Source organism: Fringilla coelebs (assembly GCF_963513975.1).
Source record: "Fringilla coelebs genome assembly, chromosome: 3".
NCBI classification, from domain to species: Eukaryota; Metazoa; Chordata; class Aves; order Passeriformes; family Fringillidae; genus Fringilla; species Fringilla coelebs.
The window spans coordinates 110,447,842-110,470,702 of NC_140030.1; the positions used below are offsets into that span (position 1 = coordinate 110,447,842).

At 44.4% G+C, this 22,861-nt stretch overlaps 1 protein-coding gene across 3 annotated transcripts; it reads right to left on the bottom strand.

Moving 5' to 3' along the window:
- Nucleotides 1–1,454: 1,454 nt before the first annotated feature.
- PPP4R3B (protein phosphatase 4 regulatory subunit 3B) lies at nt 1,455–20,218 on the bottom strand. Of its 3 annotated transcripts, none has more exons than XM_084201820.1 (16): nt 19,461–20,218; nt 18,074–18,129; nt 12,167–12,265; nt 11,052–11,672; nt 8,133–8,210; nt 7,833–7,949; nt 7,089–7,205; nt 6,630–6,761; nt 6,105–6,207; nt 5,422–5,463; nt 5,009–5,167; nt 4,622–4,791; nt 3,864–4,003; nt 3,205–3,389; nt 2,567–2,691; nt 1,455–1,853 (listed from the first exon to the last, which is right to left on the bottom strand). In XM_084201820.1, exons 1-16 carry the CDS (start codon nt 19,600–19,602, stop codon nt 1,758–1,760), a joined length of 2,382 nt encoding a protein of 793 aa, XP_084057946.1. In that variant the 5' UTR covers nt 19,603–20,218; the 3' UTR covers nt 1,455–1,757. The 3 variants fall into 3 exon arrangements, with proteins under 3 accessions (XP_084057946.1, XP_084057945.1, XP_084057944.1); XM_084201819.1 differs by having other exon boundaries at nt 1,457–1,853; nt 2,567–2,769; nt 19,480–20,217; XM_084201818.1 differs by having other exon boundaries at nt 1,458–1,853; nt 2,567–2,769; nt 19,461–20,217.
- Between the last annotated feature and the right edge of the window lie 2,643 nt (nt 20,219–22,861).

The window sequence follows — 22,861 nt, forward strand, 5'->3', positions numbered from 1 at the left end:
CCCTCTGGTGAATCCAGTGGTATGGAGTTGCTTTGAAACCTGCATGGATAACTAACCTTAAACAATATCCTACAGCAGCCACATTGAAAAGTCTGAGTTCACTTACCATGTATAACAAACCAAACAAAAGCAATAATTATGGAATTACAGGGTCACATTTTAATTCCTGAATTTTACAGTTCAGCATTAATATCACCACATGTATACAAATGGTGTAAAACAAGTACAGTGGTATCTTTAATACAAAATAAACTTCTGTTTTATGGAAAAAACTATACTTCATATCTACACAGACAGCCCATCTTTTCCAAACAAGAGCTAAAATTAAAACTAACTACAAAAATCTCCAAAACAGAGAAACTGCTTCAGTTTAAACTATTCCAGGAGAAATGGACCCATAACACGTATTACAAGAGTGATCTATGTGGTGGATTGCAGCTGGTTCCATCTTTAACATCTCTGACACAGTCGCTGGGAAATCTCCTCTCACTTAGTCATGATCTCAGATCACATATGGGCAAACTAACATTAAAATATTTACAGTTCACGTGCTGCTCTTGAAAATAAAACCTGGACTGTTTGCCTCTGTCACCTCGCCATGAACTCCCCTATTCCTGTCACAGTTCACTCACCTATGTGGAATGTGCTTTTGTGTTTTAAAAAAGCAGCTTTTGTACCACCCCAGGTTCAGGTGCTGCTTGCGGATTCCGCCTCCAAGCCCTCAAGGTGTTCTCCTGGCAATAATCCCATCTTGGTCCAAACAAATTTTTGGTGTTGAAATGCTGCTCAGTCCATCACTATGAAAAACCTGTGAGTGTTTCTTATTCCCACCTCAACCATACAGCTCCCAAACAGGGAAACAGCTGCTCCAAGAGGAGGCAGCCCTTGGAACACCACGGAGCACATTGGAATTCAGGCTCTTCCCAACCTGAAGCCAAGAGCTGAGGGATGTGCCGGGTGCAGCCCCACCGTGACACAAGCAGCTCCTGCACACCCTTGGGAAGCCACTGCTCCTTGGCATAGATATTTCTGGACGTCTCACTGACAAAACAAGCAAAACCTTCCATTTTGAATCCAGCTTCCATTCTCTCCTCTTGGAAAATACAAATTAAAACTCATTTTAACTGTTTTAAACAACTCAACATGCACTATAACTGCAGCGTCCCTCCCTCCAATCATGAGAAATGCAGTTTAGTTGGTAATAAATGGTCCCAAAATATGGATTGTTCTTATGCAAACAGTTAGTTTTCCCTTAAAATTTTCTTAAAAGAGGCATTGCTAAAAGAACACAACTGACAGCACCATTACAAAATTAAGATTACTGGGTTCAAAATTTAAGCTTGAATTTTTTTTCCTAGTTCTGTTAAACAATAGGGAAACCCTGCAATATTTTTTAAAAAGTGTTACCATACCTTTCCCTCCCCCTTTCCCTCCCGACACCTGAGACTTTTCTTGCTGAGAAGCCATCATCCAGGTTCTGAGAATACTAACCCACCTTTTTTTTAATTTTTCTTTTTTTTTGACAGCCTGAATGGCAGACTCCTTACTTTCTAGAAAGACATTAAGTTCCTTGGAAGATTTGTGTTTACAGAACTAACCCTTTCTAGCTGATACACCGAGTTTCTTTTGCTACTCCTTGTATTATCTTATATACTCATGGGAGAAAGCTTTCTGATTCAATTCTTTTTAGCTCTTAAAACAGTTGCAGCATTTGAAACCCCATAATAAAAGTTCTTATTCCAAAGTTTTGGTTTCTTTTATGAACCCAGACGAGGTCTTTTCCTTGGGGATGTCTCCTCCTCTTCATCATCATCTTCATCATCAGGATAATCCACTAGCCCAACTAGACTTCCCTGCCAATTAGAAAAGGAAAAAGGAAGTTTTTATATTGAAGAAGTACCCAGAAAGGTGCAAATTTTGAACAAAACCTCCAGCCAACCCATCCAGGGCACTCCAGCCTTTGGCATTCCAAGTCCCATTTGTCTGGAAAATGGGTTTGAACCTCAAACTGCAAAACATAGTGGAGCTTCCTCACTCCTCTGGGTCTGGACTGAGAACTGTTTAAAAATCCCTTTCAGCCCAGTGGGACAGACACAAACTCCAACATGCAGGCTGACATCCCTTTGGTTGCTCAGCCTTAGGGTGGGCAATCGCTCCCTGCTACACTTTCCTGCAGCTGCTCAGGAGCTCGATGGCTGAGGATTCCAATAATGCACGGCTGAGTCAGGCACCACACAGGGTTTGTCTCCTCAAAAACACTGGGCAATTCCCCAGCCACTAACAGAGGCACTAAGAGAGTTCCCAAAACCCCCAATTTCCTTTGTACATCAGATACACAGAGCAGCAAGTGAGCAGGAACAAAAAGCGGAAATAGTGAAATGATGCAGAGGACGTGGGGTGAGGCTGCATCCACCAGATTCCAGCAGAGTCCAGCCCCACTCAGACCTCCCCGGAGCAGTGAGGGATTCCCTGCAGGGCTCAGGGGGAATTTATCCCCAGCTGAGCCCCGCTGCCCACAGGCTGTTGCTGCTGCTACCCTGGGACAGCCCCACACAAGTTCTCCCACCTTGGGGGCCGGCACCGCCGGGCTCAGGGCCGTGTTCTTGGAAGAGGAGCCGTTGGAGCTGGCTGGTGATGTCTGAGCTGCCACGGATTTGCTGTTTGCACCATTCGCACCGTTGGCTGCGCTGGCTGAGTGGGAAAAAGTGAATTTGAATCCCCCAGCTGAAGTCCTTTTTGGAAGATTCTCTTTGTCTTCACTCTCCTTAGCTGAGGGACAAACATTGTCACACTTAGGTATCAGCTGCACACCAAGGAGTACAATCCACATCACAGTGCAATCGCAGGAGAGAGCCAGCAGGTATTTTGGTCCCAATTCTGCTGCAATTCTCAGTTCCCCAACCAAGCCCATCCTGAGCCCACCAGCAGCAAACAGCAGGGCCTGGATGCTGAGGGCACGGGGACGTGGCTCACCTGGAGCACACAGGCACATTCAAAGTCCTGCTTTTGGATACCATTTAAACTTGTTATGTTAATCCTAAACTGGCTTGCGAAGACACATTTGGATGTCAAGACTCAATTACATGGAATACCCTGTACTGCTGCTTGAGGTACAGAGCACAAACCACGGGTTAGTCTGGGCGATACTCCACGTATCTGCCATGGAGCACTTCCAGTGCCAACAAGCTCAAACAGAGTAAATACCTTTTTTAGTTTCCATAAATTTCTCATAGCTATCTGGAAAATCATCCTCCTGTTTTGACTTCTCAACTGGAGGTACAACAGCTTCGCCTTCTTCCTCTTCATCTTCATTGAACCACATTTCTTCATCCTCCTCCAAGGCTCTGGCATCCCTGCGGAATCTATTGCTACGCAATATGGATGGGACACTGTAAGAGACACACAGGGATTCCAGCTTGGCTGCAGTTCGGGCTCGGGATCAGAAATGCCTTCAGAGCTTTAGAGGCAATCAGTGCATTTGAGAAGGCAGTGCACCTCCACCTCTGGTTCTGCCCTCACCCCAAGACTCACCAACCCCCCAGCTGATGATGAGCCTGACTGAATCCCAAATCAGAGCGACAGAGCAACATTTTACTCTTCTCTTAGAGAGTTCTCTCTCTTCTCTTAAGAGACTTTTCTGAACATAACAATTAGTCCACCGGCCAACATCAGCTCTACTGCACTTGGCCACAAAGAAAGGCAGATGGGGCTTTCCTCTAATCTGACAAGTTTTCACCAAGAATGAAACCCAACCTCAGTCCCAACCTCCTGCTCCTGCTGCCCTCTGGGAAAGAGAAAAGCAAGGAGCAGCCCTGCAGAGCAGCAGCCCCTGCCAGGCTCAGGGCACAGAAACCGGGGCATACCTGTTCAGCTTCTGACTTTGTCGGTCCTTTTCCTGCTCATATTTTGTCTTCAGTCCCTTGAATGTCTGAACATACTCAATAGATTCAAGTGCATTATAGAAGTTTTCAACTATATGTGCAATAAGGGACTTAATATCTTCCTGCAGAAGAACAAAACAGGATTTCAGCCTCAAATGGGCACAAGCAGTTCAGAAAGCTTTTGAGTTTAGTTTGGAAAGTAACTGATTTCTTGCCCAGAGCCAAAGCATTATCGTACAACATTATACAAATGTGAAGCATGAAATCAGATCTATTCTTAATAAAAGAGATGAGATTGAGAAATAATTATTAGGCTTCCCATAGAAACAGACAATGGACCCAGCAGTGTCCCAGCTGTATTTGTAACACTTCTGTTACACAAAGATTTTTATGTAGGAGAGCTGTGCCCTGTCCTCCCCACAGGCTCCAGACCTCCCCAGTCCTCAGCAACTACAGCAGCTCATGTGGGACCAGGAACCTTTTCGTCAGTCCCCTTCTTATCAAGTCTCTCACCCTATCAGGCAAATCCTACAATTCCTAATGTTCTTCTTCTTGCTGGAAAAGACAGCAGCTAGCATATCCTACAACTAAAAACCACCCTTCACTTTCACAGGTCACAAAGATTCCCAGCAAAGCCTCCCACACAGGAAGGCACTGGCAGCCAAGAGGCTCAGGAGCTGCTGCAAGCGCTTGTTTTCCAAGGAGCTGGGTGCTCCTGTGGGAGCTGCAGCTGCACTCACCACTCTGATGAACTCGAAGAGCTCAATCACAGCAGAGTTGAGCAGGTTGTAGCGAGTGCCATTGTCCAGCAGGGCGTTGATCACTGGCTCAAAGAGGTTTCCCTTGGTGATGTAACGGTTGTAGAATTCATCTTTCAGCCCAATTATCCTCCTCATAAAGCGAAGAGCACCTGTGGGAAGAAAAATTCAAGGAGTTAATAACCACATGCCAGGGCTTGTGGAAAGAACTGAAACCCCTCATGTTACCCAGAGGAAGATGTGCCCCCAAATCCAGAGCATTACAATTTCACCCACACCCATTAACACAAATCCCAAGTGTACAGTGAACACCTTCCACACAGCCCCACCATGCCTGGAAGAAGGAAACCACAACAGATCCATACTCACACAAGGCCAGAAATGTGTGTTTTGAATTCATCAATACAAGTACTCTTCTTAGCAAATCTTTGTTCATAATGTAATTCTTGATGTGATATGTGTGGTGTTCCACACAAAAAGTAAGCAGCTCCAAAATTAAGGCAAGTAGTTGTGCTGTTTGGTAATTATCTGCAAGAAAAATGAACAATTTCAACTTTCAGTAGCAAGGCTGACTAGGAAAAAAAAACCCCACTAAGTTAAAAACAGATGAAAATGCTTCTTCAGCTTCCAGTCATCTCAAGTGAATCAAAGCTCCTGCATCTATTTCTGTAAAAAATATTAAAAGAAATAAAATATGGGCATGCCTAACTTTTTTTTTTAAATAGAATACTGTACACAGCACACAAGACAAGTTTCAAAACTCAAAGTCAATTCACACTTACCAGGACAAATTGTATTACTCTTAGTGGATCCAACTACTGCATCTGATAAAGAGAAAACAAAAACAAAAATCAGAAAAATGTTTTGAAAGCACTGTCAAGATTTAAAAGATGTGGAGAAACAATCAATTCTACCAAGTGGTCAGATTTTTCATCAGCTCAAACATTTGTGAGCTACAGGGACACAATCACACAGCAAGAATGCAGCCAGGTGAGATTTCTGTATTTAATTTACCTTACAAAGTTTTAAATGCATCTAGGTGAAAATGTATAACCTAAACCTTAGGAATATGATATAGAATAAAAGCACCAATCCTAAATTTTTCAAATAATGCATTAAAATGAGTGCATTTTCATTTACAGACACTGCATTTTAATTACAGATACTCTCTACTTTACAGGAGGTATTTTTAAATGCAATTCCCAATTGTATATTAGCATGATTAACATCAACGAAGTGCATCTTGCACAAAGCACAGCACAAAGCTGCAGCAGCATCCAGAGCTGCAGGGAAGAGCTGAGAGCTGCTGTCCACAGAACCCCTGTCCCTGGGGGAGCAGCACTTTTTCACAAGCTGGCATCTCAGGCTGATCCCTGGGACCAGGGATCTGTGATAAGTGACAATCAGTCACTGCCAAACACTACAGGCCTGAAAGGATGAAAAAGAAAATGGAAATATTCAGTACCTTTTTCACATTTATCCTCTGATGTATTGGCCAGAAGTGGAGCAGTGAGAACATGCATACAATGGTTGTAGAAGAAATTGAGAAATTCACTCTTTTCTGTTTTCTAAAACAAAAATAACTTTATTAAACACTAGGATTTGTACACAGGCTTTTAAATAAGAAAGAACAGTGACACAGGAAACAGCCCATACAGAATACTACTGGCTCCTTCAGGTCTGCCTGTGTATTTGTTGGGCTTGCAGGACTGTCTTTGCTCAAGGAAGATCAGTTTTTGCATTTTGGGGCAACTAACCAAGCTCACCATCACCAAAAAATCCCCACCATGCAAACATCTACTGAAAAAACATCAACAATTCAAAAAGCTTGACAAAACTTTTGTTAATGAACACCTGGACAATGCCCCAAAATGGAAACGTTAAGCTTATTTTTGGCTTGTTTGAATTCAGTATCAGAGGAAACCTGGAGAATGCCAGTTTTTCAGCTCTGCTGAGACAGTGCAGTATCTGCACCCCCCCATCTCCTTACATTGGCTGTGGCTAGCATATTCTCTGGGTCAATCAGAGTTCTCAGCAGCCCCATTAACTGAACAGCTCCCCCGAGCTCCGGATCTGTGTCGCAGATCATCTGCTCAATGACCACATTGATGAGGAGGATGTCCTGCAGAAAAATCCCAAACAAACACACCACCAAACAGTTAGACACAGTCTCAAGAGTGGAAAGTCATTCCCATAGTCTCTGTAATTTTTTTAAGACAATTTTACATGAAACTGAAGAATTGAAAGTTGCATTTGGATACAGAAATTCTGGCAAGCACAACCCTCCACACCTACAACTCCTGTTAGCCAGATTTCTAAAACTGTAAACTCATACAACACCAACATGCTCAGAAATACTTTTTCCTGTACTTCTCGAGGTTTGTTTTGCTATTTTGTTTGTTTCCTCCTTGCCCAAAGACTCAACAAACTGCCAACCATTGTGACTTACATCATCACTCTGCTGGGCCTCTTGCATCACAAATTCTCGGACCATGGATGGGCTAAATTCTACTAGATAAGAAAATATATCTGTAGCAGCAGATCTAACTTGCAGATCATCCATTCCCTAATAGAGAGAGAAATTGATTAGCAAGAACAAATTAAGCCACTATTTATAATCAAGTAAAGCTGAAAGTAATAGGCAGTTTTAAGTTTTGGGAACATCTCATTACCAGAGTTTCTATGAGAAGCACAGTAATAGGGTTACAGAAAAACAACAATAAACCAGCAAAATGAATTGCAATGTTCAGGCAGCAACAGCTGCTTCTACCACAGGAGTGAAAGAAATTCTGTTTTCCCACTGCTGATTAGGACAGATTAATCTGCTAACGACAGGATTATGGGATCTTTTGGGAGGAACCAGCCAACAGTTCAAGATTATCTAAAAATACTTCTCGGGCCCTGGGCCAGCAACAACCACAACAACAATCCAGCTGCACAAAGAGCCTCTGCAAGTTTTTACACCCCCTTGTCCCAAGGACTGTGCTGACCACAGGCTCACACAGAGTGAGAACACCCAGAGCAGCCAGGTCAGGCACTTCAGAGCTGGGGCAGCCTCTGCATTGGGAACGCTCCAATCACCTCCCACTCCCAGCACAGCAAAACTGACACAGAGGGGCTCAGCAGAGCCAAAACTGCCTCCATGGCTGGAGCTCTTCTACTTGGTTAAAATCAGCTTGTAGTTTTCACTCACCATTACAATTTCTAGAGCTGGAAGAATTCCCAACTTTGCCAAAGTTTTGAAAAATGCATCTCTGTTCTGAGGTTGTAACGTCTGAGAAAAGGCGCAGAATTCCTTGAAGAAGTTCACCTGTCACACAGGGAAAAAGGAATTAGAGCATTTGGGTCAGAAAACTCTCTGAAAGGATCAAACAGTTCCATTTTGTGGCAGAGTTTGTGTGCTGGCTGATAGTACAGAAATCCCTCAGTGACTGCAGAAGAGTTTCACTGTTTCTCCTTCATTCCTCTGGCACCACAGGGGGCTGGCACTTACCAGTTCACACCGCTTGTCATCATCTGTAGCTTCGTCTGTCAATTGTGCAAAAACTTCTGATAAAAACTTCTCGTCTTCCTGTGGAACACACAAAAGGAACACACCTTACACAGCGCCTCTGGAAAACAACTTCCATCCCTACAGGAGCCAGCCCTGCAGAAAGTCCAGCTCTCCATCCCATTTATCCCAAAGAAGAGAAATGCCAGAGCACATCCACATCCAGTGGGATCTCTCCCAGGGCATTGTTTCAGCACTCCCTCTGAGCAGCAGAAGCAGCTCCAGGAGAGCAGAGCTCAGTGATGGTCCCTAAAACTGCAACTACAAAATGCAAGCCAAGGGACAGCTTTGCAGCCATGTCCCCAGTACCTTACTCACAATAAAACAACCTCTCCCACTTGCACGTGCTCTGCTTTGCCAAGCTGGGAAACTTTATGGACTATTACTGGATTTTCACATTCACATCCTCTGTTACCAAGAGATATTTACAGGAACACCTCACTTCTTGCAAAGCATTTCAGTTCCCCCATAAGATCAAGAGGTACCCAAAACCCAGGGTGAACATTAGCATCTCTCAAGGGTTTGGGCACTTTCTGCCCTTGGATTATTATGCACGCTTTCACATTGAAAATAGTGGAGTTCTCTCAAATTCAAATGTTTCTGTTACATTTTTTAGACAATATAAATCTGACAGCGAACAGTAACATGCTACAGCTTTACAAAATTTTGCATCACTGTACCAATTCAACTTAATAAACTTGTGCATTGAACAAAAATGAACAGCAGCATTCCAATATACATGAACTTTACATTGCATAACACAGAGTGTGCTTACCTCTCTATTTTGCTGTGTGCTGTCACTGAAATCTGTCTGCTTTATTACAATACAGAATTTTCACAGTTACAGCGGTGCCAACCAAAGACTGGCAAACGTTTTCCTGACAATTTTAAGATGTGGGGATAGAAGTGCTTTACAAACAAATGATATCTGGAATCAACATCACAGGGAGTGCAACATACACAGATTTAGTAGTTTATTTTAAGCTTTGCTGGCTTAAACAGCTTAATTAAGCCTGTTACAAAAAAAACCCCAAACCACACTACAATCAACAGCAGATATAGTAGAAAATCCCTACTACAGAACACCTGAGCACAGAAACATCTCCTGCTTGTCTAGGGCTGCTGCTCAGCCCATCCTGTGTCCTGAAGCATGGGATGGATGGAGGGTCCTTTCCCACGTGGCTGTGGCTGCCCTTCCAGCAGCAGCAGCACTGGGCTCCAGTGCTCGGTGGCACGTAGAAAGGAGCTTTGCTGCCGTGGCAAACACAATCTGCTGCTCCTCTAAACTGCCTTCTCCCAGGGAGCTTTGCCAGTGTATTTAGGGTAACAGGATGTCCCATGTGCTCCCCAAACCCAAAGGAGCTTTGAAGTTCTTGTGCCCAACAAACTGATTTACACCACAGGCCTGTGAAAGAGTCCTGGACCTGAGGTCTCCACAACCTCAAGTGTGCTGTAACATCTTTTCCATGTGTGCTTTCTTCTCCTGTAATTCTCAAGGATCAACGTTATCTGTAAATCACCACACATCTCATTTACAGGCTATAGAATAAGCAGGCAAACCTGTGTGCACATACTCCCTCTATGATGGCAAACCCAGCAAGGAACTGTCAGAGAAATTTCAGAACCTTCTGCAAGGAGTACTCGAGGTAACAGCAAATCTGAGTTTTCTGTTACTGTCCAATTAAATATTCAGTACTGTAGAGCCCCAATTAAAAAAAAAAGAACTCTACAGACTTTAAAATCTCTAAATGCAAACAGGACTGTGGCCTCAGGAGCATAATACCAAATTTATTTTTAGTTTTTGAAAATATAAGCAAAAGAATTTAAAGGAAAATCTTTACTTAACACAAAGCTAATAATTTTGCAAGAGGGGTTTAATTTTTTGTTTCTTTCTGCTATTGAGCCACAAAGAAGATAGCAGAAAGAAGCCAAATAGCATACTCATGCAATTCTCTGCAATTACTCAGCTTTATTTTCCAGTCCTCTATTAAACTCTTTACCACATTTCAACCATTTCTGAACTCTTTAGCATATTCCATATGGATATATTATGTCTCCAGAGCCCCTTTCTTTCCATGACTTTCACCCCTTCCTCTTTTCCTCAACTCTTGGTGTTTCACAGAGGCTCTCCACACTCATCCCAAGAGTATGGGGTGAGTATGTGATGTATCTTACACAAATGGACCATTTTTGGACACAGATAAACAATAAAGCCACTTGGGTACCCATGAGTTTGCACAACACAGCACCAACTGGAAACCCCAAAATGCCATGAATTCACACAGCTCTTCACTGAGGCTCCTTCCAGGGTCACAAACACCCTGGAGCCTCTTCTGACTACAAAATGTGCAGGACAGTTGTTCATAAAGTAACAGCTAGGTTATTTATTAATGAATACTCTGGATATCAGTATGAAAAACCCCAGCAACTAGTTACTTAATCTTAAAGACAACGGGAACATTTGAAATTACTACCATGATGTAACAGTAGTATAACAGGAATGGTTCTGAACATGTTCTTTTGAATCACAGATCCAGAATTGGTCCCAAAACCAGCCCAATGTCCCTAATACAGAATACAACAAGTTGCCTGCTCTCTAAATACCTACACAAACTTCATCAAAAATTGTATGTTGCTTGGGAATCAAGGAGAAAAATCTTCAGCTTTACAACCCATTAAAAAAAATTAGAATACTCACCTGAAATGTACCTCTTCAAAATACAAAATCAAAGGCATCAGAGAGCAGGGCAAGCATTCAAAACATTGTGCAAATGACGTGTGTGATTAACTGCAATCCATTTTGAAACTATAGCTACAGGTATCTACAAACAATCCATCTAGAGCATATGAAGAATCACTTACCTGCAACATACTGACAATCTCAACTTTGTTGAAGAAAATAAAGGAAGTGAGGGTAGAAAGAAAATTCTCTTCAAAAACAGATGGTGTCGGCAAGATGATGTCCTGAATATACTGTACCCTGTAAGTCTGGTGGATTTTTTGCCTGAGTTCAGAGTCTGTAATAGGAATAACCTCCTTAAATTTTGCTGTTTTGGTCAAGAACTCCCTGTGCCGTTTTGGCTGAGCCAAAGAAGGATCATACTCGAGGCATCCGACCACATCCATAATACACTCGTCAGAGAACATCACCTCAAACAGAGTTGCTTTGTTGAGGAACAAAATCCCTCGAATAATTTCATACAAATGATGCAAGCCTTCAGTGTTCTCTAAATTCTCACAGACTTGGAAAAGCTGTAGCAGTTTTTTAATGTAGCCTTCGTTTTCCAAGGCCAGGGCCAGCTTTTCCCTACGGATGGGCGAGGAAAGAACAGAGGTAACTAGGTCAGCAATCTCTTCAAGTTTGTTGAGTTCACAAGTAGGAAGGTCAATCAGAGGACTGGTTTCAGGCATTTCCTCTATGTGTTCCTCTTCTGACTCAATAAGGTCCTGCGTGACTTCCACTGAAGGATCCTTACCCTGAACCTAAGGGAAGAGCGCACACAGTTACTGTCTGATGCCAAAATGTACCCAAAATGAGCAGGTCAGTAACCACAGTAACAACACATCCCAACTGCCCAGCGTGTCCCAAGGCAGCTGCAGTGGCATCTGAGCTCTCTGGTTCTTACAGCACATTGGCAGTTCCACTGCACTCCAACAAGCTGCCTCCTGAGGCCAGCTGGGAGAAGGACAATTAAAGCATGGAACTCTGGCAGTCCCTTTCTAACAAACACATCACACCAACTGCCCCAGGACACCGACCACCTGAGTCTCACCATTTCAGTGATTTTTCAAAGGCCTGATATTCAATCATGAGAACAACAACTGGAGCTCTAAGCAGGGGCAATTTAAGACCTTGCACAGAAAAGAACAAATATTTGCTTACTTTACAAGCAGGTTTAAAAAGGATGCACAAACACATCAAGTCACAGAAGACACTAGAAGACGTGGAAGAAACAGCATGTTTCAATTGACTGTACCTGGCAGATTTTTTCCCAAATTTCATCACAGCCAGCTTTTTCTTGAAAACTCAGTGCTAAATCATAGTTCTCTGCTTCTGACCAAACAATCAGGGTGTCCTGTTTGAGATAAAACCGAGAAAGTAATTGTTTTTGAAACAGGTCTGCACTACATATTAACCTCTATTCCTTTAGAGCCAATGTCTACAGAACAAATAATTTTAATAGAATTAATAATTTTAATTAAAGTTACACTTGCCCAAAAAACCCCATAAACCACTAAAATATTATATCACCTGTTCTGCCATACATCAACTTTCTTTCTTGTTATTTTATGACCACTGCCTTACACAAAACATATTTAAAGATACTATTTTTCATATCCAAGCCATTTATGATGGCATTTTTTCGCATGATACATTTTTTGAGCCCATAGTCTTGAAATGGGAATGCACACACTAGATTAAGAAAACCTACAATATAACAGGTTAAGTATTTTCATATTTAGTAAGATAGAAACAAATCCCCTAAGAGTTCAGTTTTCCCCTCAGAAAGTATTTAAGACAGCCCTAGCTAAGTGAGATATAATGCCTAGCTAATGTTCAAATATTCCTTTCTGAATTAAAAGCCATACAGCCTGAATAATACAAAACACCCAAGTTCTTACTAAAGTTACAACCATCTTGCCAGTTATTTCCATTTGAGCCAGGTTCTTCTTCCCTGTTACTATTGTCTCCATCAATACAATTTGCGCACTTGCACAGCAGACCTGGAAGTTTTGGTGGAATTTCTGAATAGGCTAAAATGGTTTTTGAAGAGGCTTTATTAGGACACTTGCTGCTGTCCTGTAAGGAATACAGGCCTGCACTTCAACATTCAGTTGAATATATATTCAAGACAATACAGAGTGGTTGTGGTTTAACCCAGCTGCCAAGGAAGTACCACACAGATGCTCACTCACTTCCTCCCACCAATGGAATGGGAAAGAGAATCAGGACAAGGTGAAAGTTCTGTTCTTGAGGTAAGAACTGTTTCAAAAATGAAATAAAGTAAAATATAATAAGCAATTATAATAGTCACAGCAAAAAAACGAAGAGGAAAAAAGGGATAAACCCTGACAGACAAGTGATGCTCAGCACTACCTGAGCAGCAATCAGCCCCTCCTGGCCACCCCCCTAGTTTATCCCTGCCCCTGTTATCCCAGGTGTGGAACATCCCTCTGGCCAGGTCCCTCACAGCTCCCTGGGCAGCTCCTCACTGCCAGAGCATGGGGATCTCACCAGTCCTTGACTGAAGGTAAGCACTGCTCAGGAACAACTAAAACATCCCCGTGCTATCAGTGTCATTCCCATCCTAAACCCAACCACAGCACTGCACCAGCTACTGGGGTGAAAATGAACTCTGTCCCAGACAAAAGCAGGAGAACATTTCCCCATCCTACAGCAAACTCATCTTCATATAAAAATATCCAAACCGAGCAGCTTTCTCCTAACTCTCCACAATATTTGATGAGCTCCAGCAAAACTGTTCAACATTCCAAGTTTGACTTCCTGAACTGTTACCACAGATTTTTAAATACTGAAGTGTTTTTTTAAACACTAGCAAGCTCTTGCATAATGGTCAGTAAGGTAATTTAATTCCCACATTTACGATGTTCAATAATCACCACACAACTCATCAAGGCTGGTTAGATCTTTAGACCACTTTTAATGAACACAAAATATTAAGAGTGGTATCTTTGGCTCAGCAAGGAAACCCAAAGAAACACCTGATGATATACCTTAGGAATCTTCAGGGGCAGTAAGTTTTAAACAGACCTTTATAAATGCAGTTATCTGGGCTTACACAGGTCAGGGAACACTCCTCTACTTCCAGGTGGGAGGGGACTGACATCTGGGAAGGACTGCTGGCATGGGACAGCAGGTTCCCTCTTCCATCAGCAGTTATTTGGAAAACACACATCTGTCTCAAGAAACACAACTTCCCAGCTGCCACAACTACCACTGCAACATGAATGAACATCAGCAGCACTGACACAGCATTAATTCTTCAGTTCATTTCTACAGTAATCCCAATTCCTCAATATCCATGGGGAATTGTATATTTTGGGGGTTTTGGCTTTGTCCTTTTTTTCCCCTTTGAAAATAAAGTTAAGAGTAACATCACTGTTGATAAATGCCTACCAATAGATCCATTTCCTTCTCCCAAAATAATCACAGGCCAAACTAAAAACAATGGAATTCGCACAGACAATTTTTTTTCTTACTAATTTTTACATATTTCTTTAGAGAAACAAAGTTTCCCTCTTGTGGAAAGAAGAGAATTCAATGAGTGAACAGAGTTCACTGTGGTTTCAGCACTGTTGTGAGTTATTTATATTACAGTGTCCTATATTACACTTGCACTTTTCTCCTACAGAGAAATATTAATAGGGAGCCTCTCTGCTGTCAGGCTCCACTCACAACTGCTCCAACTTCTTAGAGCTGACATGGTTTTCACTCACAGCTGTCCCCCCTCGTCTCCAGCTCAAGACCTCTGGATCTCTGTATTTACCTTGTGCCATTTCAGAGTCAACAACTCAACTGGGCTTCAAGGGAAAAATAATAATTGTCAACTGCATGCATTGAAAAGCTCATCAGCTCCCTGATCTGGTTCTTGTTCAGAGATTAATAAAAAAATAATTCTTAAGTACAATTTGATGGCTGCTACAGAATTCCAAACCTGAAATGTTTTCCTTGAAACATTCTGTGCAAGTACTGATGCCCTGACACTCAAAATCAATGCACTCCAGGTAAGCTGAGCCTCAGAGGTGCTTCACTGAACAAAGAAGGACACACACATTCTGCAGCCCTATTCATAGCCCAGGATGATTCAAGTAAGAGAATTAACACAGTAACTCAAAATGACTCCAGGCACCCAGGGACTGCAGTCAAAAATTTGTGAAAATTCTCGAGTTACTGAATGGTACTTGTTACAATCTGTACTGCCCACACAAAGCAGAAGTTATATAAGCTTTTCCAAAAATATTTCAGAAAGACTGAAAGATGGTTTCAACAGAAAATAATTGTCCAAAACCAATATAAGACGTACTCATCTGGCACACACTTCCTGCATGACCTCAGACAACCCACGAAGAGCAGACAGACACCTTCCAGGCCAGGCTCTACACTCCCACCTGCTTAGAGGCCATGCTGCTCCATCCACGAGCAACAGCAACATTCCTTACTTCATTCAAGCACCAGTAAAGACAAAAAAGATTAATTCTGAACAGCAACTGAAACTCAGAGCAGTTCAAACCCTTCTCCAGTGCTGGTGCTGGTGTGCATAGTGTCTGCTACTCCACCCCCTGTGTTCCTGCACTGCACCACATCCCCATGCCAGCACCAGTGTGCTGCACAGGGAAGCAGATGGGGAACACGTGGGGATAAAAACGAATCCAGCAGGAAGACATGTTTCAACTGACTCAGTCCTACATCTAACCTGCCGCTGGATGAAACAGGAGTGAAGAAGCCCTCTGGCAACTGCTGGGACTAGCTTTAACAGCACCCCTGCAAATGTGTTAAACCCTGGCCACCAGGAGCTCAGATTCTGCCTCGAACAAAGCTTTCTGTTGTTACACGAGTCATGGCAACTCTGGGCAAAAACCAGGATTTGCACAGGATCTTCATCTCAGAGCTGCAAACAGAGCACGCCCAAAGCAAGGGTAACACCAGAAGGCAGCACTCCAAGTAAGGATTTCTGCAGCAGCTCCATGTCTTTCAGCCATGGACTTGCTCTTCTGCCAGTTCTGCCAGGGAACAGTAACCTCAAGCAGAGGCTGAAACATCAAATGGGTGTGGTGCCAACCTTTAAAGCTACTCCTGCCAGAGCCTCCAGAACACATCTGACCCTGCCCTCTGGCTAACCTGGGGTGTCCAGCAGAGGTGTGTAACTCTCAAAGCCTATGCCCCAAAATCCAGGGGGACCTAAAGCTCTTCAGGCTCTCAAGTTCTTTGCATTCATCTGACTAGAGATAATTTACATTGTATGCTGAACAGCTTGGCACCTGTCTGACCCATCCAAGCCCAATTTCCCTTGAGAAAGGGAAAGTCGTGATGACAGTGTGCCCAACACCTGGACAGAATAAATTCCCCAGGAACCACAAACTCGACCGGCACAGGGAGGTAACAGGCCTGTCCTGTTTGGGGTTAGCCAATAGCTACAGCACGACTTGGCACTAACAGTGCAATACTGGAAGTCACAGACTGATGCACAGCACCGAAAAATCAGTGCTGGTTTCCTTTTTCCACAGGACTCTGTTATGCAAACCACAATGAAGGGTTAAGTAGCCTCTAAGTCCAGTCAAGTCATTTACATGACAGATGTGTGTAGGCAGGGCATGTTTCTTTTCCATCCAGCTGCACCACCCGGCAGCTTTCTCCAAATCCAAGACCATCAACTCCAGGACAATGCTCTGGGTCAACTAAAAGCTGCAAGAGGTTGTACAAACCTTAAGGAGCAAACAGTGAAGAAAAAGCTTTCTGCCACATGGACACAAAAGCATTAGTATCAGAAATAAAAGCCAGCCAAAATAAACCTCAGCTTGAGTGTTTCTAAACCATGATCTACCTTTTCCACAAGAAAAATGGCAACAAAAGCTACTTAAGTCACTTGAAAATTTGCTGCCATTTAAGTAAAAAAGTCCTACAATTAATCAGTTGTAGTTTCAGGAAACAGGGTGTGAAAGGAAGCATTTTAAAACTTTACAGCAACAAAATCTGCATGTGTATTTCACTACGTATAGGTTTCTTCTAGTAAACAGGAAGCAGTTCAAGACTCTTGGCTTTTGGAGCTCTGCAGAGCTCCTTCCTCAGCATGGCTCCCCCAAGGAAAGCCTCCAGCCACCAACCCCTAACAAGTGAAAAGCAGAAACCACAGCAAACAGCCCCCTGGAAAGGCTGGCCCCAAACTCCACCTCACTCCTAACCTAAAATGAGCCAACCAATGTCCACAAGATAACAAAGTCTCTTTCTCAAATTCTCAGACTGTAACTTGTCACTATAACAAAATCCTAAAGATGTGTCCCTCTGACTTAGAAAGAACAAAATTACTGTTTTCAACAGTGCTGAAACACTTCTGGATACCATAACGATAAAGAACAAGTATCAACCACTGAAGGAACAGAGACTCTACTGTAGAACAAAGGAACAGAGAGAAAAAACTCCAGAAAACCCATGAGAACAATGCAGGAAGAGACATCAAAAACGCATGCTGAAAAAGGGAAAACAATAAAAGCAGAAGAGATTCAGTAGCTGATTTTTTTTTCAGTGCATGAAACAAAAATAACCCATTAACACAGCTCCCAAGTGTTTTACTTCTTCATCTTGCAGGAGGTTTACCCCTAGGAAAGGTAACTCTCACCATGGCTTGTGGCCTTACCTAGGACAACAGGAGCTTTCAGGCTTAAAATAAAAACTAAACAGCAACAACAAAGAAAGGAGTCCCACAAAGATAAATTCCTTCATGTTACTTCCAGAAAGAGAACTCAATAAATAAATAACTACACTTCAACAGAGCTTGTCAAAGTTTTGCCTCCCTAATTTTACAATTATTTCAGATGGCCTGGCATGGGAGACAAAAGTTACATATACAAGTTACCGACCATCCTTCCTGTAATGATTTAATATTTCACCAAATTGCATATATTATCTTCAAAGCCTGAAGTCCAAAATGTATTTTTCTGGAAGACCCACATATTAATTTCTAGAATGTGAAGCATTCAGCACCCACAGGCTTCTAAGCAATTTTTTCACCTCTATAAAAAACACCATCAATAATTGCAGGTCCTCCTGCTTTTCCTTTTTTCCTGAAAAATGCAATTACTCCAAGCACAAAACAATTCCTCAGCACCAGCAACCAGAGAAAGTAAAGCCTAGCAATAATACTTGCCTGCTGTTTTTGATATGCAGTATTTGGATTTATCTTCGATTCTAACAGTAGTGAACCTGAAAAAGGTATGAAGAGAGGTTTACTGAATCCAACAAAACAAACATCTCCACACATCTCACACCACTGCCCACGTGCCAGCCAACAGACTCTCAGCTTAATCCAAATCTCACAGAAAATCCACAAGAACCGCCTCCTTTAAATATAATTTCCTAAAATAAGCCAGGTAAGACAAAATTCAACAGGAATATCCCTATTAAAATACATTTTCCTCTTTTAATTTAGTCCAAAATCTACTGTAGCACTAATTTCTTCTGAAATCTGGTGCAAGGACCAGCTTTTTTAGTGGTCTTTTAGGTCAACCATAGAAATTCCAGCAGGTAATGTGCTGCCCAGCATAAAAATGTTTTTGTCCAGAGAAGCCACGTGGGTCACTTGCTTTTATTCCCTTCAGCTGCCCTTCAGAAGTGAATCATCCAGCTACTATAAACGCAGGGACTTCATCTTGTGTATGCAAGTAGTGTATGTCTCCTGGCAACAGCTCCGGAGCAATTTATACCAGTCTTAGGTGGTTTATTTAGCACATTAGCACCTGTCGGCTGACAAAGTGGGGAGCACGTACCTCCCCCCTCTAAAAAAGACCCTTTAAGGTGACTTTAAAGTGCAATTAAACACAAGGGATGCCCCCCGACTGGAACACAAGCAGGGAATTCCTGAGGAGAAAAAGAGCAACAAACAACCAACTTTTTTCACAGCAGTAAGAAAGGGAGGAAAAGAGCACCTCAAAAGCAAAGGATATTGCTCTGAAAGAGAACAAAATGTCCTCACATGTCACGGCTTCACCTCTGTTCAGGCCGGGGAGCTGCAGCGGGCTGGGGTAACAGCATGGAGCTGAGTGAGGGGAGGTTTAGGATGGATATCAGGGAAAGGTTCTTCCCTCAGAGGGTGGTCGGGCACTGCCCAGGCTCCCTAGGAAATGGTCCTGAGGCTGCCCGAGCTGCAGGAGCGCCTGGACAACGCTCTCAGGGACGCGGTGGGATTGTTGGGAGCTCGGGCCAGGGCCAGGAGATGGACTTTGATGATCCGGATGGGTCTCTCCCAGCTCAGCATATTCCACAATTCTATGAACTGGGAGGGGAAAAGTCTAAGACCACGGCGGCAAACGCTGCTGTGGCTCGTATGGTAAGGAAACTTCACACGATCCCCAAGATAAGGCAAGGCACGGAGGGTGGAAATAATAACAATAACAACAACAATCCTCTGGGGTGTCCCAAGGGAAGGCACCATCAGCCGAACCCGGCGACGGTGGGGGGCAGCCCCGGCGGTCGGGGCCCGGAGCCGGGCGTGGGGCGAGGGGAAGCGGCCTGGGCAGCCCCGGCCACGCTCTCACCGTCCGACTCGGCGCGCACCAGCAGCGACATCCCCTTCAGCCGCTCCACGTAGCTGGAGGAGACGTGCCCGGTGCCCCTGTCGTCCCATTGCCGATCCTCGTTGAGCGTGTAGACCTTCACCCGCCGGCGGGTGTCCGACATGGTGCAGCCCCGGGCCCGCTCCGCCTCCGCGGGGGCGATGGAGCGAGGGCGGCGGGGAGCAAGCGGGGCCGCCGGGCCGCTCAGGGGCACCGCGGGGCCTTTAGCGCGCCGCTTCCCATGGCGAGTCAGCGCCGCCGCGCCCCGGCCCGGGCCTCGCTGGCGCCGCTCCGCCTCAGCAGCTACTACAGCGCCGCCGCCATCTTGTAACCCGGCTCGGGCCGCCTTTCTCTTCCTCCCCGCCCGGGCACGGGCTCCCCTCGCAGGGGCTACGGCGGCCGCCCGCTGCCGCCGCGCCGCCGACGGGACGGCGGCCACAGGGGCGGGGCCGCGGGGCGGGGCCCGCGCGCGCTCCCTCACGGCGCCGAGGCGGGAACGGGGAGGGGGGGACAAAATGGCGACTGCCCTCAGCCACAGCGGGGTGTGGGCGCGTCGCTGCCTTTGAACGCCCGAGGCGTCTAAAGGGGGAATTGGCTCACATGTTGCCCCGAAAAAACTTAATTTTCTTTTTTCGTTTCTTTTTTTTAAAGTCCGTCTACAGGCTGGTGCCACCGTTGACGAAACACACGCCTCCCCCCCTCACGCCACAGAAAGGGCAACCCACCGCCGTCACACAAAATGACGGGCGAGCTCCTCGCTCCGGCCAGGGTAAATTTAAACAGCACACGCGACCGAAACAGGTTCAATTTTTAAGAAGAAAAGGTGTCCCCTGCATCTCAAAACGGCGGAAAGGTTAGTGAGCGTTATCTCCTTAGAGCAGCAGCCATACTGTAACACGCCGTCTGTGCCTGCTTTGTACATCTCCACCGAAGGCTCGAAAGCCAAACTGAAGGTGATGCTTCAAAAAGGAAAGAAACGCGCTTAATTAGCCCTTACAGCGTACAGTTTAAGACAGACCACTTGTCAAGCATCGTGGGGGCTGTATATCTTAAGTTTTCAACGCTAAATACCATCTACACATTTCCTCTGTACTACAAACAAACAAAAAAAAATTACATCTCCCTGCTTGGGTGGGAATAGGGAAAAAGGACCCAAAAGTGTTGAGGGAGTAAAGCTGTGTGCAACAGAGGGAAACTGGGGACGAGGAGAAGCCTGACTGTGTCTCCAAAGCCAATTTTTGAGGCTCTGAAGGGGAAGGAAGGAGGGAGGACAAGTTCTCCTGAGGCCAGGGTGTGCCTCATTCCCAGACAAAGCCAGACTTTCCTGGCTCTTGCCTCACGGTAAAAGCAGTTACACCGGTATGGCTCCTGTTCACAGGACTGGCATTTCTCTGCTCTCAAGTTCAAATATGGTTCCAGAGGAAGGGAAAGAAAGTGTTTCCAACAACTCTGCCACTCAAAGTAACTATGTGCAACTTTTCCAAACATTCTCTGGGCAGATTTAGAAAACTTAACATCTAAGTAACATTCAAGTCTCAGCTTTTGCTCCGATAGTCATTGTAGCAGGCCTCTAAGATCCAGTCACCAAGAAAATACAAGATACACCTCTGAGAATTATCCTATACACTTCTATTTAGCTGTATAGGAGCACACCTTGGGACATGTGCATCATTATGGACAAGTGAGTCAGTAACTATAAAAAGACCACGTTAAGTGATTTCAAAACCCCAGACTGAGAGTCACACGAACCAGTTTACAGTCAGGTTCCAAACAAGCCTTCCCTGCTGTGTTTTAGTGGCTTTTCCTCACAAGGAAACTGAGCATACTTCTACCTTAGAGAAAGCTCAATAAAAAGCAAACTCACAAAAAGGAACACAAACCCCAATGGCCACAGAGTATTTCTGCCTCAGGATATCTGCTGCTCGTGAACTCTCTCTTCCCTCTGCACGACTTCTGTGCGTGCTTTTTGGCTCTTCTAACCAAATGCACAAAAATAAAAGCATGACTTGTACTCATGATTAAATGCAGCACTTCTCAGGATATATAAAACAGCAAGAAACCACAGCAGAGTATTTTGGAGCAAATTCTTATGTTGAAGAGCTACAGAAAGGAGATAAGTGAATTAGAATTGGCATGAAAAACTATTTCTCATGCTTCTCAGCTGTGAAAAAAATCCATGATCTCTCCAGGCATGAACTCAATGACCTCTGTGGAAAATATCACTCCAGAACACAGTGGGATTGCACTCACTCAGATGTGGGGCTTCTCTTTGCCCAGAACAGCACCCAGAGGGTTGTAAGGCCCAGCATGACCCTGCCATCAGTACCCACAACCAGCAAGTCAATTCTGGGGGCTTTGCCTGGACCAGACACGCAACACTTGCCCCAACAAATGTTACATACTGGATTTAAACCAGGCTAAGACCAGGAAAGCATCCGAGTCTCTGCTCTTTCAGATACACCGAATGCAAAGCAACATTTTCCACGGTGGTGTTGCACCTGCCAGCAGCTCATCCTTCCCCATTACCACCATCAAGTCATCAGTGTTGAGAATCCTCTGCTCTTCACCAAAGCAAAGGATTTCATTAGGGTAGACAGCAGACACAGCAACTCACAAGTGTCACTACATGAGCAGCAGAGAGCTCCTTTTTTTTGTTTGTTTTCCCAAGCAAGACAGGCAACTCATTCCTAAATCACTTAAAATTTCTTGGAGTGAAATTAAGGGACTGTATCATTCCCTCTGGCAGGTAATCCCAGAAGTACAATTAGGCCAGCTCTTATACTTTTATGATAGCACTTGTAATATTTATTGCTGGCATTTAAAGATACCCCAGCTCCTGACTCTATGCAGCTGCATGAAAACTTCACACTTGTCAAATAAAGGCATTTCTGGCCCTCCTGAGCTGCTGCAATGCTGCACCTGCCCAGCTTCACTCTCCAAGGCAATTTCTTTCAATGGCTCCATTTAAGACAGGTCATTACAGAAGCTAATTATGCTGAGCAGTAAGAAAGAAGAAATAAATCAATGTTTCAAACACGAAAAACCATCTGCTGCAAAAGGACTGAGCTTGTTCTCTCCAGCACTGTGCACCCACCTGGTTTCTGATCATGGCCGATCCCACCTGAGAGCCGAGCTCCTCCTGCCACGGCCCCACACTGGCTCAAGCCCGGGATGTCCTTCCCTCCAGGAAGGGTCAGAGCAGCAGCACTTGCTCAACTCTTGGCTCCCATGGAGCTTCTCTCCTCAGGTAAGAGAGCTGCTTTCTGCTCCTCCCAGCCAGTTCCCCATGTGCTCTTGCCCCACCCCTTGCCATAGGGCCTAAAGCTTTTTCCAGAGGCAGAAAGTCAGGCTGACTGTACAGGTTCTGCCACAGCAACATTAAA

Coding starts and splice junctions, on each gene's coding strand:
- PPP4R3B (XM_084201818.1), bottom strand. CDS start 19,602: ATGTCGGACACCCGCCGGCGGGTGAAGGTCTACACGCTCAACGAGGAT. Junction 4,004..4,621: donor TCTTCGAGTTCATCAGAGTG/GTGAGTGCAGCT, acceptor GTTCTTCTGCAG/GAAGATATTAAGTCCCTTAT. Junction 2,770..3,204: donor ATTTATGGAAACTAAAAAAG/GTATTTACTCTG, acceptor TTTGTCCCTCAG/CTAAGGAGAGTGAAGACAAA.